Below are 14,110 nucleotides of genomic sequence, written 5' to 3'. Positions count from 1 at the left end.
AATTATATTTTGCATTATTTTTGTTTTCATTTTTTATCTCAGTATTATTTTTGCATTAATTAGTCTCACCTCGTGTACCGGCACTTTTCGCGCCTCGACGCCATCTTGGCCATTGATCGCGAGTGGAATCCTCATTAAATTAGCATTAATAAATATTAATTTATCTCAAGTCTCATCATAAACAATTAGCATAAAGTGTAAATATTGTAAAAAAATTATTTATAGTGTTTATTAATTAAAATTTCAGTGTTAAATAAATTTATTCATTGCCCGCCAATTCACACACACCAGATCCTCTCATCCTCGCACTTTATAATTAATTAGTTATTAATTATTTAAACATTTTTTGGTCTTTCGAGCCGAATCGTGTGAATTGGTTGAATAAATTTATTTAAATTAAACATTCTCAGTGACGCTAAGTGACATCAGTGCAGTTTATATTTTTCACTTCAACACAGGTGCATTGCGGAGTACCCTGGACGTGGTACTGCACTTGTGGAAATTAATTAAGAGACACAACAGTGCAAATTAATTAATGTGAAGTGTCTAGTGTATAAATTAATTCTCATTCATCAGCATCTCTCATCTGCATCTATTTGCAGCAGTTCTCAGCATCTCATCATCAAGCAGCACTCTACTGTCAGTTTGTTCATTGTCTCATTGTAATTCTCAGGCTCACTTGAGCATTTTATTTTTTTTTGTGTGTCTCATTCATTTCATTTACAGATATGGCTACTGTGTCTAACAGAATTGTGCTGCAGATGTACCGCATCTCAATTTTCACCTCTGTTTCAGCATCCGCTGAAGCCGGTATAATAGAAACACTCTCATTGCGTGGAGCCAACGCAAAGTTGGACCTTCTCACTGAGCACTGGAACAAGTTCACTGAAGACCACGAAAAATTACTTTCGTCGAAGACCGACGTGACGGTCGAACATAAATATTTCACCGACGGTTCGTTCGAAAAGGCCCTCAAAATGTTCCAAGGAGCTCAAGATACTCTCCTTGAGCGCGTACATAAGTTGGAGGCAGCACTGCCCTCACACGGCAATGTCTTAGCCAACTCAAGTCTCATCGTGCCAGCTGGAAGTAGGCTTAATGTCCTTACTATCCCTGTGCCAAAATTCTCAGGCAAGTATCAAGACTGGAAACATTTCCACGACTTGTTTGTATCTATCATCGGCGAAAATACATCTCTCACTTCTGTGGAGAAGATGTATCACCTCAAATCGGCATTAGAGGGTGATGCCGCTCGTCTCATCGCCAACATCAGAGTCACTGGAGACTCATTTGCTTCAGCATGGGACGCTGTTGTACAGCAGTATGACAACAAGCGTCTTCTCATCTCGGCGCAGCTGGACAAGCTGTTCAGTATCCGACCTGCTGACAGCAACTCTGCAAAGCAGTTAAAGGCAATCATCAACACTGCCAACGAGGCAGTGCAAGCTCTCAAAGCTCTGGGATAGCCCACCGAGCACTGGGACCAGATCCTGGTTCATCTTATAGTACAAAAGCTCGACCTCTCATTACGTGAAGCTTGGGAAGTACATTTGGGCACGTCAACAGAGTTCCCAAGCTACGAGGACCTTCGTAAATTTCTCACCGGTCGCGCCAGAGCTCGTGAAGCCATGGAGGGTGGTGTCTCACCACGCAAGCCATCTCATGATTCACGCAGCCACCTGGGAACCAAACCGCGCATCTCATCAGCTCAAGTGCACGTTTCAACAGCACCTCAGTCTCAACAATCTCAGCAAGGGCAGTCTCAGTCTCATCAAACGCACACGCAGTCTCATCCACCACCGAGAAATCAGCAATCTCATCCGCCTAGATCTCAATCGAACACGTCTCAGTCTCATCCAGCATTTCCAAAAAGCACGCTCTCATTCAAATCGGACAACTGTCATTGCTGTGAGGGTAATCATTTCATTGTCGGATGCCCGAGATTCCAGGCAATGTCTCCGGATGAACGATTCCAGCTTGCAGCGCATTCTCACCTCTGTCGCAACTGTCTTGGCGACCACAGCTTTGAAAATTGCCAGTCCAAGGGTCGTCGCCGTTGCGAAGAATGCGATGAACCGCATCACTCAATGCTGCACTATTCGCGTCTCATGAGGCTGACCAAGAAGCCACCTGCAGCAGCTGCTGAAACGCAGCAAGTCTCATCACCACCTGCATCTCATCCCGAAGCTCAGCAGCAATCATCTCAGCAATAACAATTTTGCTCTTCTCAAGCAGCAGCTTTCATCTCATCTGCCATCAGCCGTGCTCCAGATCACAAACCAGTGACATCTCGACCAACAGTGCTATTGGCAACCGCACATGCTCTCATCTCTCATCAATCAGGCTCGTCTCATCATATCAGAGTTCTTATTGATCCTGGATCAGAACTTACTCTGATTTCGCAAGCTGCTGTTCGCACTTGCAGTCTCATCTCTCAGCCATGCAACATACCTTTGCAAGGAGTTGGCAATATCTCATCAGGAAAAACCTCAGGCATGGTCTTATTCAAACTGCAGTCTACCATCTCATCAGAACACGCATACCTCAACGCACACATTCTCAAGAACATCACAGCGCAGATTCCATTAGTCACAATATCATCTACTCTTTGGTCTCATATTCAAGATTTAGAACTCGCCGACCCAGATTTCCACAAGTCTGGCAAAATTGACCTTCTCATCGGCGCAGATTTCTACGGTCAAATTATCCGACCTGGTCTCATAACAGGAAGTTCATCACAACCAATAGCTCAACAAACCATGCTTGGCTGGACAATTCTTGGCTCAGAAGAGGTTTTGGCGCCCTCTAGGGGGCGTCAGACCAAGCAAGTACCACCCTCTTCGCGGGTTCTGAGACTATTACTCCAACCGTTAGCGGTGCCCACTTGTTTTGCACCTTGTAACATGTGGCAATTCCGTGGTTGCAGGAAGCCAATAGGTACCTCTGCGCGGGTGAGACCTACCCTTTTGACTGTCTTAAACTTCTAAGGTATACAAGCCCGTACAGAATACTATCACAAGCTATAGTTAGCAAATGATAATCACTTGGGGATGACGGTAGAGGGCAATCTTTATTAGTTGCCGTCCTACGATCAAAGTGAGATAATGTGGAAGAAACCCTTTTAGGGTAATGAGTTATGCTGCAACTCACCACTTATCTGCAGCCTGTAGACCAATACAGGGAATTGGTACCATGGGGGCCCCGTTCCAAGCCCCATTTCTGTCAGAGTCTCTTTATTTCCTGGGACGGAAGGAATGGGGGGCCGAGTGAGGTAGGACTCGTGGTGGCTGTGGTTAGATACCACACGCAATCGGGATTTTTGATTATACCCCCGGTAAATGTCCACTCTTGGTTTCAACTGAGAGTGTCGTCTGGGTGGAAGAGATGGGATTACGCAACGCGAGTATGCCCAAAAGGGCGAGGCCTCGGCTTCCGGTTGGCGGAAGCGGACTTAGGTCCACGTTACATTAATTAATTGGACAATTCTCGGCCCCCCCAAGCCGCCCAACTTTAATTTGGCTTGAATAATTAGTGTGCTATTTGGCTTGGGGAAAGTAGAAAATCTTAGAGGGGACGTTTCGAAACAAGCGGATAATTGCTTGTGGGAACCCGAAAGAAACAAGTGGAGTGGCCCTTTACATAGGGTATGGGGAGAACTTGCGTCCCACCACTAATCTATGCAAGCAGTTCACCAGAGCTGAAGTCTGGTACCATGGGGGATCCATTCCAAGCCCCACTTCGACCAGAGTCTCTCTATTTCCTGAGATGAGAGGAGTGTATGGGTCCAAATGTGGTCGGTCTCGTGGTGGTTGTTGGTGAGACACCCACATGCAATGCATGCCTAATGGGTAAGTTAATGTGAGCTTATGTTCATATTTCGCTTTTATAATATATGGTGGAGTTTATTATAAAAATAGGGACCACACGCAACGCGAGTATGCGCAAAAGGGCGAGGTATCGGCTTCCGGTCGGCGGAGGTGGACTTAGGTCCCGTTACATTAATTAATTGGACAATTCTCAGCCCAGTTCATGAACAATCTCATCATTCACCTAGACTGTCTCATCATATCATCTCAAATGCTCAACTGCACGACTCTCTCACCAAGTTCTGGGAACTTGAAGAAGTTCCAGAGTCCTGCAACGAAACTCTCACCGTCGAGAAAGCTGAGTGTGAAGCTCACTTCCTATCAACTCATTCTCGAGATGCATCAGGACGATACATCGTCCGTCTACCATTCAAATCATCATATCAGAAGCTAGGTGAATCTCGTCATATTGCGCAGCGCTGTCTCGACCGTCTCATGAAGCGTCTTTCTCAAAACCCAGAACTTCAAGGTCAATATACTGCTTTTCTCAACGAGTATGAATCACTTGGACACATGACTCGAGTCTCATCTACATCGCCTGAACCTTCTCATGTATATTATTTACCTCATCATTGCGTTGTTCGCGAAGACAGCGAAATCACAAAGTTGAGAGTCGTGTTCAATGGATCAAGCAAGACATCATCAGCCAGCTCTCTCAATGATCATCTGCATATCGGCCCAAGCCTTCAAGCAAAGATCTGTGATGTACTGCTGTACCTCAGAAGTCACAGATTCATCTTCTTGACAGACATTGTTAAGATGTTTCGTCAAATTCTCATCCACCCTGATGACAGGGACTATCAGCGCATCCTCTGGACAGAGAATGGTCTCACTGTGGCTTATCAACTCAACACCGTCACATATGGCACTAGACCAGCACCATATCTTGCTGGCAGAGCTCTCAAACAACTTCTCATCGACGAAGGGTCTCAATATCCACTAGCAGTGGAACCCTTTCAAAAAGGCAGCTACGTCGACGACATCGGCGGCGGTGCCGACAATCTCAGCGATCTCAACAGCATGGCAAACAATGTCGAGGCACTTTGCAATTTAGGTTGCTTTCCACTAGCTAAATGAAAGAGCAACCACCCTCAGTTCAGCAAAATCTCATCATCACTCAGTCCAGAAGATTCTCATTCATTTTCAGACCACATCTCAAAGATCTTAGGTCTTTCATGGAATTGTCAAGAAGACGTTCTCACCTTTACTGGCAAGACGACTCAAACTCTCAGAGGCTGCTCAGCTATTTGACCCTCTGGGTTTAATCTCACCAGTAATTGTCAAAGCAAAAATCATCATCCAGGACCTTTGGCTACAAAAGGTCGACTGGGATGATTCACTCTCACCAGAGTTAGTTCACCGATGGAAAACTTTCCGCGATGAACTACCTCAACTTTCTCATCTCATAATTCCTCGATGGATCAATCTCATCCCAAATTCATCTGGCATCGAGATTCACGGGTTTTCTGACGCATCTCAAGCTGCAATGTCTGCAGTAATATATCTCAGAGTCTGTCAACCTGGCGAACAGACTATCATCTGCTAAAAACAAAAGTCGCACCACTCAAACGTCTCACAATTCCTCGACTCGAACTCTCAGCTGCATTATTGCTCTCAAAACTGGCATCTCATGTCTCATCTACGCTTCAATTATCTTATGCTCCAACTTATTTGTGGACTGACTCATCAACAACACTTGCTTGGGTTACAAGTGAACTAACAAGATGGAAAGAATTCGTCAAGAATCGAGTTAGAGCGATCCAGCAACATTCTCTAGATGCACACTGGAGATACATCTCAGGAAAACAAAACCCGGCTGACTGTGCATCCAGGGGTCTAACCGCATCTCAGCTCATCAACCATCAGTTATGGTGGTCAGGACCCAGCTGGCTAGCTGATCCTCCCTCTCAATGGCCATCTCATCATGTTCTCAGTTCAGCAGCAGATGAAACAGAGCAAGTAACCTCAGAAATGAGACCTTGCAAGTCTCATGTCTCTACTAGTCCACCTCTCATGCCACTATCATCTCTCATTCACTCATGGACTACACTCACAGCTCTACTACGGCGTACTGCAACAGTATTCAGAGCAATCTCATGTTTTAAGAAAGTACCTGGTTCATCACTCAGCATCTCACCTCTCACACCTGCTGAATTACAATCAGCTCTTATCCATTTTATTAAATCAACGCAGCAGGAATATTTCTCATCAGAAATCTCAGCATTATCTCAAGGCAGTACTCTCAAGAAATCTCACTGTTTCGCCCGTCTCACCGCATTCATCGATTAAGCTGGTGTAATCCGAGTCGGTAGACGTCTTCAAAATTCAGCATTGGATGTTGACAGCAAGCATCCAGCAATCGTTCCCAAGGATTGTATGCTCTCACGTCTCATCATCTCAGACTCTCATCTACGCACTTTGCACGGAGGTACCCAGCTTACTTTATCTCATGTTCGAAAGAAGTGTTGGATAATTGGTGGACGAGCTCCAATTAAAAACTTCATCCATCGCTGTCTCACCTGCGCACGAATGCGGGGAGTCAGATCTCAACAGCTCATGGGTCAACTTCCATCTCATCGGGTCTCACCATCTCTCGTCTTCGAGAACACTGGAGTCGATTACGCCGGTCCAGTGTCTCTGAAGTTCTTTCAAGGACGCGGTACCAGATGCTATAAGGGCTGGATCGCTGTCTTTGTCTGTCTCTCAACATCAGCCGTTCATTTGGAGGTTGTCACTGACTACTCCAGTGAAGGCTTTCTCAAGGCATTCCGCCGTTTCACTAGCAGACGGGGAATTTGCCGCACACTTCGAAGTGACTGTGGAACAAACTTCAAGGGTGCTGATCTCATTCTCAAGCAACTTCTCACCGGTGCTCTCAAGGAATCATCTCATCTACAGCAGCATCTCGCCAATGATGGAACCCAGTGGCCATTCAACCCACCTGGGGCTCCTCATATGGGAGGAAAATGGGAGGCTGCAGTAAAATCAATAAAGTATCATCTTCAGCGAACCATTGCTGATACACTTCTCACCTATGAAGATTTCTCAACTTTTCTCATACAAGTTGAAGCTGTTATCAATTCTCGTCCTCTCAGCGCACTCTCAGAGGATCCGGACGATCTCACTGCGCTCACGCCCGGGCATTTCATCCGAGGTGCTGCCATCAACACCATTCCGGAACCTAATCTCACCGCAATCTCAACCTCAAGACTATCTCATCTGCAACATATTCAAGAACGCTTACAGCATTTCTGGGACCGGTGGTCTACAGAATGCTTACAATCTCATCAATCAATCTCAAAGTGAAATACCTCTCATCACGACATCACTGTTGGATCACTTGTCTTGCTCTCAGACGAACGGTATCCACCAACAAAATGGCCGCTCGCCCGTGTCATCCAACTACATCCAGGTGCCGATGGTCTCATCAGAGTGGTCACTCTCAAAACTGCATCATCAACTCTCAAAAGGCCAATCAGCAAACTAGTGCTATTGCCCATCTCATCGACCACGGAAGATTCTCATAAATTGTCTCACTTCTCCAACGAGTAGGAGGAGGCGGGGAGAATGTTCAAATCTCCCGCTCTCAGTTATTACTTTCTCACCGTCGATATCTTATCGCCCGTATTACCGATCAGTCATCCACTAAAGGCGGCTCCGCTAGTCGCGTTCTCATACAAAAGACCGCTGGAGTGGGGATGAAGAAGACGGATGTGCTGTCTCTCTCACTCTTCAACGCTCTCTCTCACTCATTCAGTTACAGTGATTTCATGGCTGACGCCTCGTGCTCTCATAAATCTTACCGTAATATCCTCATCTTTTGTGATCGCATAAAAGTAATCAGTGTATTTATCTCGTAATAATTCATAGTAATTATATTTTGCATTATTTTTGTTCTCATTTTTGATCTCAGTATTATTTTTGCATTAATTAGTCTCACCTCGTGTACCGGCACTTTTCGCGCCTCGACGCCATCTTGGCCAATGATCGCGAGTGGAATTCTCATTAAATTAGCATTAATAAATGTTAATTTATCTCAAGTCTCATCATAAACAATTAGCATAAAGTGTAAATATTGTAAAAAAATTATTTATAGTGTTTATTAATTAAAATTTCAGTGTTAAATAAATTTATTCATTGCCCGCCAATTCACACACACCAGATCCTCTCATCCTCGCACTTTATAATTAATTAGTTATTAATTATTTAGACAATATTAAGTTATTAATTTTCAATTTTTAATATTTATTATTAATTTCTAAAATCTAATTCTCTACAATAAATCTTATTCATCAATCTAAGATTCTTCTAGTTTAGATTTGATGACTTTTAATGGTACTATTCAATTTCTATTTCAGTTTTCAAGATGGGTAGAACAGATGCGGACAGGAGTAGAAACTATTATAATCGAAAGAAAGCTGCCAAGGAAGCTAAACTAAATCGGCAAGGCTTGTCAGTAAAAAAACCAATTACAAAAACAGCAGCAGAACGTAATCGTGCTTATAGGCTGCAAGAAAAAAATGCTTTCACAAGTAAACAAATCATCCCTGGCTGAGATTTTATCTATCCCGTCAACTTCAAATTCACGAATAAGGGCTTTTGAACCATCATTTCAGTTAGCTACCACCAGTGCTAGTACAAATTGACCAGATGTCTCTACGGTGTCCAGTACTGGTATTGCTGTTCATGATGGTGATAATTTACAAGATTCGTTTTTATCTACTTCAACACACGACAATCGCAACTCTATAATTGTACAAGCTGAGGTGCATATGGCTAATTCTCCTATGCTGTTGTAATGGGTGTGCATATTATATTGGTTTAGATTGTGGTCATAATATAAAAGTGTCCCACACATATGCAAAATTTGAGACGTTCTGCGAGCCTGTCTGACCGTCTCAGTATCTCTAGGTGGGGTTAACCCCGACTGGACCACGCAGTGAAAAATAAAATTTTACGAGAGAGAAAATTCGCTGGAGCTTACACTTGTAAAGGGAAATGTTCAAAATAATTAATATGTAATTTATAGAAAATAAATGAGTCTGGCATTTATTCAAGACGACCCTTCTTACAAAATTTTATAATGACAGGTGAACACTAAATTAGAATGAATGATGAATTTGACTCGACAATTGACTTTGAAAAGATTTTATACTGACTCGACTATTATAATATTATAAGTGACTCTATTTTAACAATATTTCTCAATGACTCTATTTTAACAATATTTACAATGACTCTCTTTTAACAATTTTATAATGACTCTATTGACAATTTTATAATCGAGAAAACTCCACTCACTTCAACACTCTTACTCCAACAACTGTCCCGTGACCTCCGCTGATCTCTCCAACAAGACACCAATAGATTCCTCTGGTTCTCTAGCCTCCTCGAACCCAATCCTCAGTCACCAGGTCCCAAGACCACTTCTAAAACCCAATCCTCCAATAATCCACAGTAATTTGTAATGATCAGAATAAGCTTCCACTCACCAGTGGGCTTATAAGCTCTTGGCAAATGGCGTGTGTATGAATAATTTATAACTGGATGTTGAATGTAGATATTTTATAGTATATATATATGTGTATCAGTGCGGGAAGTGCGCCCGTCTCTGATGAACGCCAAAAACCAAGAGAACGTCTCTCGAAAATTGCCGAGCCTTGTCCCCCTCACTCGCAGGTTGGCCAACGTCTACAAAACAAAACTGCCCCAAAACTCGACAGCAGTGACCCCATCGATGAGTAGATTGCTTGATTATCGGCCGTTGTTGTAGGAGGAGGTCGCTCTCGTTTTGACGTGAGTCGAATTTGAATTTAAATTTTAAAGATATAAATTTCACCCCGTTACACTGTATAATCACCGTACATCAGAGAATACTTTATTAGCAGACATGAAGCAAAACCGATTCATTCAAGCACAAGAAACTATTCAGCAATTAGCTGATGCCCCGAATGTACATATTTTATCCACTCAAGACATTGTACACGATCAGGAGCGTGATTTATGAAATCAAAACTCGATTATGGATCAGGAATTACCTCTATCAGACGGACAAGCCATTCATTCCAATTCTCCGGAACAGTTTATTAATACTCCCATTGATGAACAAATTGATATAGACGTCGATACTTCTTTGCCGTATAGTAATTTTCGACGATCAGAAAGAGCTCATCAGGAATTTAAAAAAAAGTTCCTAGACAATCCTTTTGGATATCCATGTTCAGTATGTGACAGGTTGTGGTTTCAAGATGATTTGAAAAGGCCGTCTCCTGAACATAAGGAAATTCTAACAAAAAATATACCTAATATACCAGCAGAAAATACGAAGCTTTGCAACACATGCATTCAAGCGTTAAACAAGATGAATATTCCTTTAATGTCCACATTCAATGGTTTTAAATATCCAGATGTACCTCAACATCTACCACCTCTAGATCTTGTTTCTGGAAGACTAATTTCACCTCGTATTCCTTTCATGCAAATCAGAAGATTGAGGCATGTGAATGGTCAGTACGGTATTTTCGGTCAAATAATTAATGTTCCTGTTTCAGTTAATGATATGGTTAAATCTTTGCCAAGGAATATTGATGATGACTATTGTATAAATGTACATATCAAACGTAAGAAAATTCATTGATCTAGCTACTTACAAAGTATTGTGAATAAGCGCACTATTAAAAGTTGCCTACGATTTTTGATTCCGTCACCATTGTATACTATGTACGATATTAAAGTTGATGAGTCGTTCTTTAATGATAATAAAATTCACGATGAAATTCAGTAAGATGATTTCAGCGAACATATTCCTATAGAAGAAAGTTTTACGGCCCAACAGCAGACATTATAGTGGAATGAAGAACAATACTTACGTATTGCACCTGGTGAAGACAATGTACCCGAAAATTTATTATTTGATGAACATGTAGAGGAACTTTCCTTTCCCGCAATTTACTTAGGTCAGTTCCGTAATTTTAGGGATGGTGTCAAAGTAACCCCTTTCATGATGGCTTCTAGTGAGCTAAGACGATCTGATCGTCGTGCAGTTACACCGTATTATTTATTATATATGGCGATGAAGATTATGAGGATGCGAGTTCGTGATTCTCTCACAGTTGCGTTTAAACACGTTGGTAAAGATACTAAAATTACTCGGAAACAAATAGAAGATGATCAGCACGTTCATAATTGTATTGAAACCAATCTTGCGTTTCTAAGAGCAATTCCAAATTCAACATGGTATTGGATGGATCGCAAAAAAGATCTTTTTGCTATGATCAGACTGTTTGGAAAACCGACTATATTTCTTACTGTCAGTGCTAATGAAATAGGATGAAACGATCTGCTCCAAAAGCTCTACAAATTCAAACACAACGGTGAAACTATTTCAGAAGAAATGGCTGAGCTTCTCCATTGTCTTCAAAAAACAACTCTTGTCAATGAGGATGCAGTTACTTGTGCTATATATTTTAACAAATTGTTCAATGTATTAATGAATCTTTTACAATCACCAAAATTCAGTCCGTTTGGGAAATATTATGTTGTTCATTATTTTAAACGTATTGAGTTCCAGCATCGTGGTAGTCCACATGCACATATACTATTATGGCTAGCTAATGCTCCAATGGATACACTTGATAAAAATAGGTTGGATGCTATCGCATTAATTCATTACTTGATATCTGTTTCATCTCGAGAAGCGTCAGGTAACATTAAATTACAAAGACATAAACATACATTCACATGCTATAAGAAAATAGTGGCAAATAAACCTCAGCATTGCAGATTTGAAGCACCTTTTATGCCTTGCCGATCTACTACAATTTTATTACCTATGCAGAAAGAAGAGCCTGGCTTCAAGAATTATGCTAAACGTTACAAAGATATCCGGATTAATTTGGAAAATAATGATTATCATGATATTGATTCTTTTTATGAGAGTAACAATATTAATTAAGATGATGATTATCACAATATACTCCGAGCTGAAATTAAGAGGCCACGAGTTATTGTCAAGCGTCAACCATGTGAAAACTGGCATAATCCGTTTAACCCCTTTATATTTAACATTGTTAAATCCAATATGGATATCCAATTCATTACCGAAGAATATTCATGTGCTAGTTATGTCGCAGAGTATGTCAATAAAACTAACAGAGGCATTAGTCATCTTCAGCGATTGATTATTGAAACTATGAATGAACATCCAGAGTTTGATGTCGTTGAAATTACAAGGAAAATAGGTGTAAATATGCTTAATAGTGTTGAGATAACAAGTCAAGAGGCGGCTTGGTATCTCTTGCGAGAGCCGATATCAAAGTTTTCTACTGTTGTCACCACTATTCCCACTATGTGGCCATGTGATCGTCAACGTATAAGAAAAACACAAAAAGAATTAGACTCGGTAGGCGTAGGAGAAGATTCAACTAATATTTGGAAAGAAAATTGGTTTAACAGTTATGAACGCCGACACGAAGATTTGGAAAATATTACTCTTGCCCAGTTTGTTGCTAATTACACCATTAAAGCAAATGGTACTCACACAAAAAGAAAAGAGCCACGTGTTATCCGATACCGAAATTTTGATATGAGACAAGATCTTAATGAATATAAACGTGAAATGGTTACGTTACATATTTCTTTCCGAAATGAAGATGCGGAAATACTCGCTGAAATGACATTTATCGATATATATGATAGGAATGAAAATGAAATTTTAAATGATCGAAAATAATTTGAATCTAATTTGGATACCCAGAAAGTAATTGAAATTTCTCGAAATCTATGCCGAGAAGATGGTTTTAATGATGAAACTGAAGTACAAGATGTTGCTAACATCGCATCTGAACCAAATCCATTTCAAAATTTATATAACAATCCTCTTTCCGATATAAATAGTGATCTTCGTCTAGCTGTACTTAATAAACTTGGACCTATTGCTAAAAAACGAGAAAATTTAATGCCAAATATAGAGTTTTACGGATTGATGAGAATGGCAAATGATAAGCAAAGAGAGCTCTTGCTACATGTCATTTCAAATCTATTAACTCCAAACCATAGTCCATTTCAAATATTTTTTACGGGTCCAGCTGGATGTGGTAAGACTTTCGTCATAAAACTTGCCATGGAAATTTATAATCGATATAATGAGAATGATGGATGCTGTAACTCGTACATCACCTGTGCTTCAACAGGCAAAGCTGCTGTTGCCATTGACGGAACTATCGTACATACTGCCCTGAAAATATCTTTGTCGAGATTACTTCCACTAAGCACTGAAGTAGCACATATAAAGCACTATTCAAATACGTCAAAGTGTTAATCATTGATGAAATAAGTATGATTGGTGCTGAATTACTTCTTCAGATTCACTCTAGATTGAAGCAGATTACTGGAGATTTTCAAACTAATTTTGGTGGTTTATAAGTTATTTTGATTGGAGATTTACGCCAGTTACCACCAGCACGAGCTACTCCAATTTACAAACAACAGAAGCAGAAAATTGTTGGACCTATTTTATGGCGTGGATTCAAATTTTATGAATTAGATCAAGTTATGCGGCAGGCAAACCAAGAGTTTTCTGCAATATTGACGAAAATTGGGAATGGTCAACAACTCGACGATCGCGAATTAATTTTATTGGAATCGTGATTTGTAATAACTCAAGAGGCCGAAGTAGAATGTCCACATGGAATCAGATTATTCAATACAAACGAGGCTGTCACAAGATATAATCACCGAATTTTAAGTGCTGCTCAAAATAAAACTACTTCAATTGCTAAAGATGTATTGGTTGGTTGTACTTCAGCAGATCAAACAGCTTTTGTACGTCAAAAATTATATAAAATGTCGCTCATTGATACTGAAGCGTTGCCTTATGAAACCGTATTTGTGCCAAATGTTTTTTATATGATTACAACAAATATCGATGTGACAGATGGCTTAGCAAATGGAACTGTTGGAAAATTAGTTCATTTTGAATTAAATGATAAAGGAGATGTGAATGTTGTATGGCTTGATTTCCCAGGCTCACCAAAAATTGGTCAAAAAATAAAGAAAAAAGTCGCTGGACATGTAGCTTCTCATCAAATTAGTACAACTGCTGTACCGATAGGAAGAAGATCTGCAACTATTCCACTTAATAACAACAAAACGATAAATGTTAAACGATCGCATCTACCTTTAGTTTGTGCTTGCGCAACTACGATTCATAAATCTCAGGAAAGTACATACCCTGAAATTGTTTA

At 40.8% G+C, this 14,110-nt stretch overlaps 3 protein-coding genes across 3 annotated transcripts; all 3 read left to right on the top strand.

The window, feature by feature from the left end:
* Positions 1–728: 728 nt before the first annotated feature.
* Positions 729–1,466, top strand: LOC130674155 (uncharacterized). The gene has a single exon (XM_057479423.1). The coding sequence runs from the start codon at positions 729–731 to the stop codon at positions 1,464–1,466; it is 738 nt and encodes a 245-aa protein (XP_057335406.1).
* A 2,371-nt stretch (positions 1,467–3,837) lies between these two features.
* Positions 3,838–4,943, top strand: LOC130674154 (uncharacterized). Its single transcript, XM_057479422.1, has 2 exons — positions 3,838–3,848; positions 4,022–4,943. Exons 1-2 carry the CDS (start codon positions 3,838–3,840, stop codon positions 4,941–4,943), a joined length of 933 nt encoding a protein of 310 aa, XP_057335405.1.
* Positions 4,944–6,395: 1,452 nt separating this feature from the next.
* On the top strand, positions 6,396–7,172 carry LOC130674153 (uncharacterized). Its single transcript, XM_057479421.1, has one exon. It carries the CDS (start codon positions 6,396–6,398, stop codon positions 7,170–7,172), a length of 777 nt encoding a protein of 258 aa, XP_057335404.1.
* Positions 7,173–14,110: the final 6,938 nt, after the last annotated feature.

This window comes from Microplitis mediator, chromosome 9 (assembly GCF_029852145.1).
Source record: "Microplitis mediator isolate UGA2020A chromosome 9, iyMicMedi2.1, whole genome shotgun sequence".
Lineage (NCBI taxonomy): Eukaryota > Metazoa > Arthropoda > Insecta > Hymenoptera > Braconidae > Microplitis > Microplitis mediator.
Note: the sequence above shows the minus strand (reverse complement) of the source record. Positions and strands in the feature narration are given on the sequence as shown.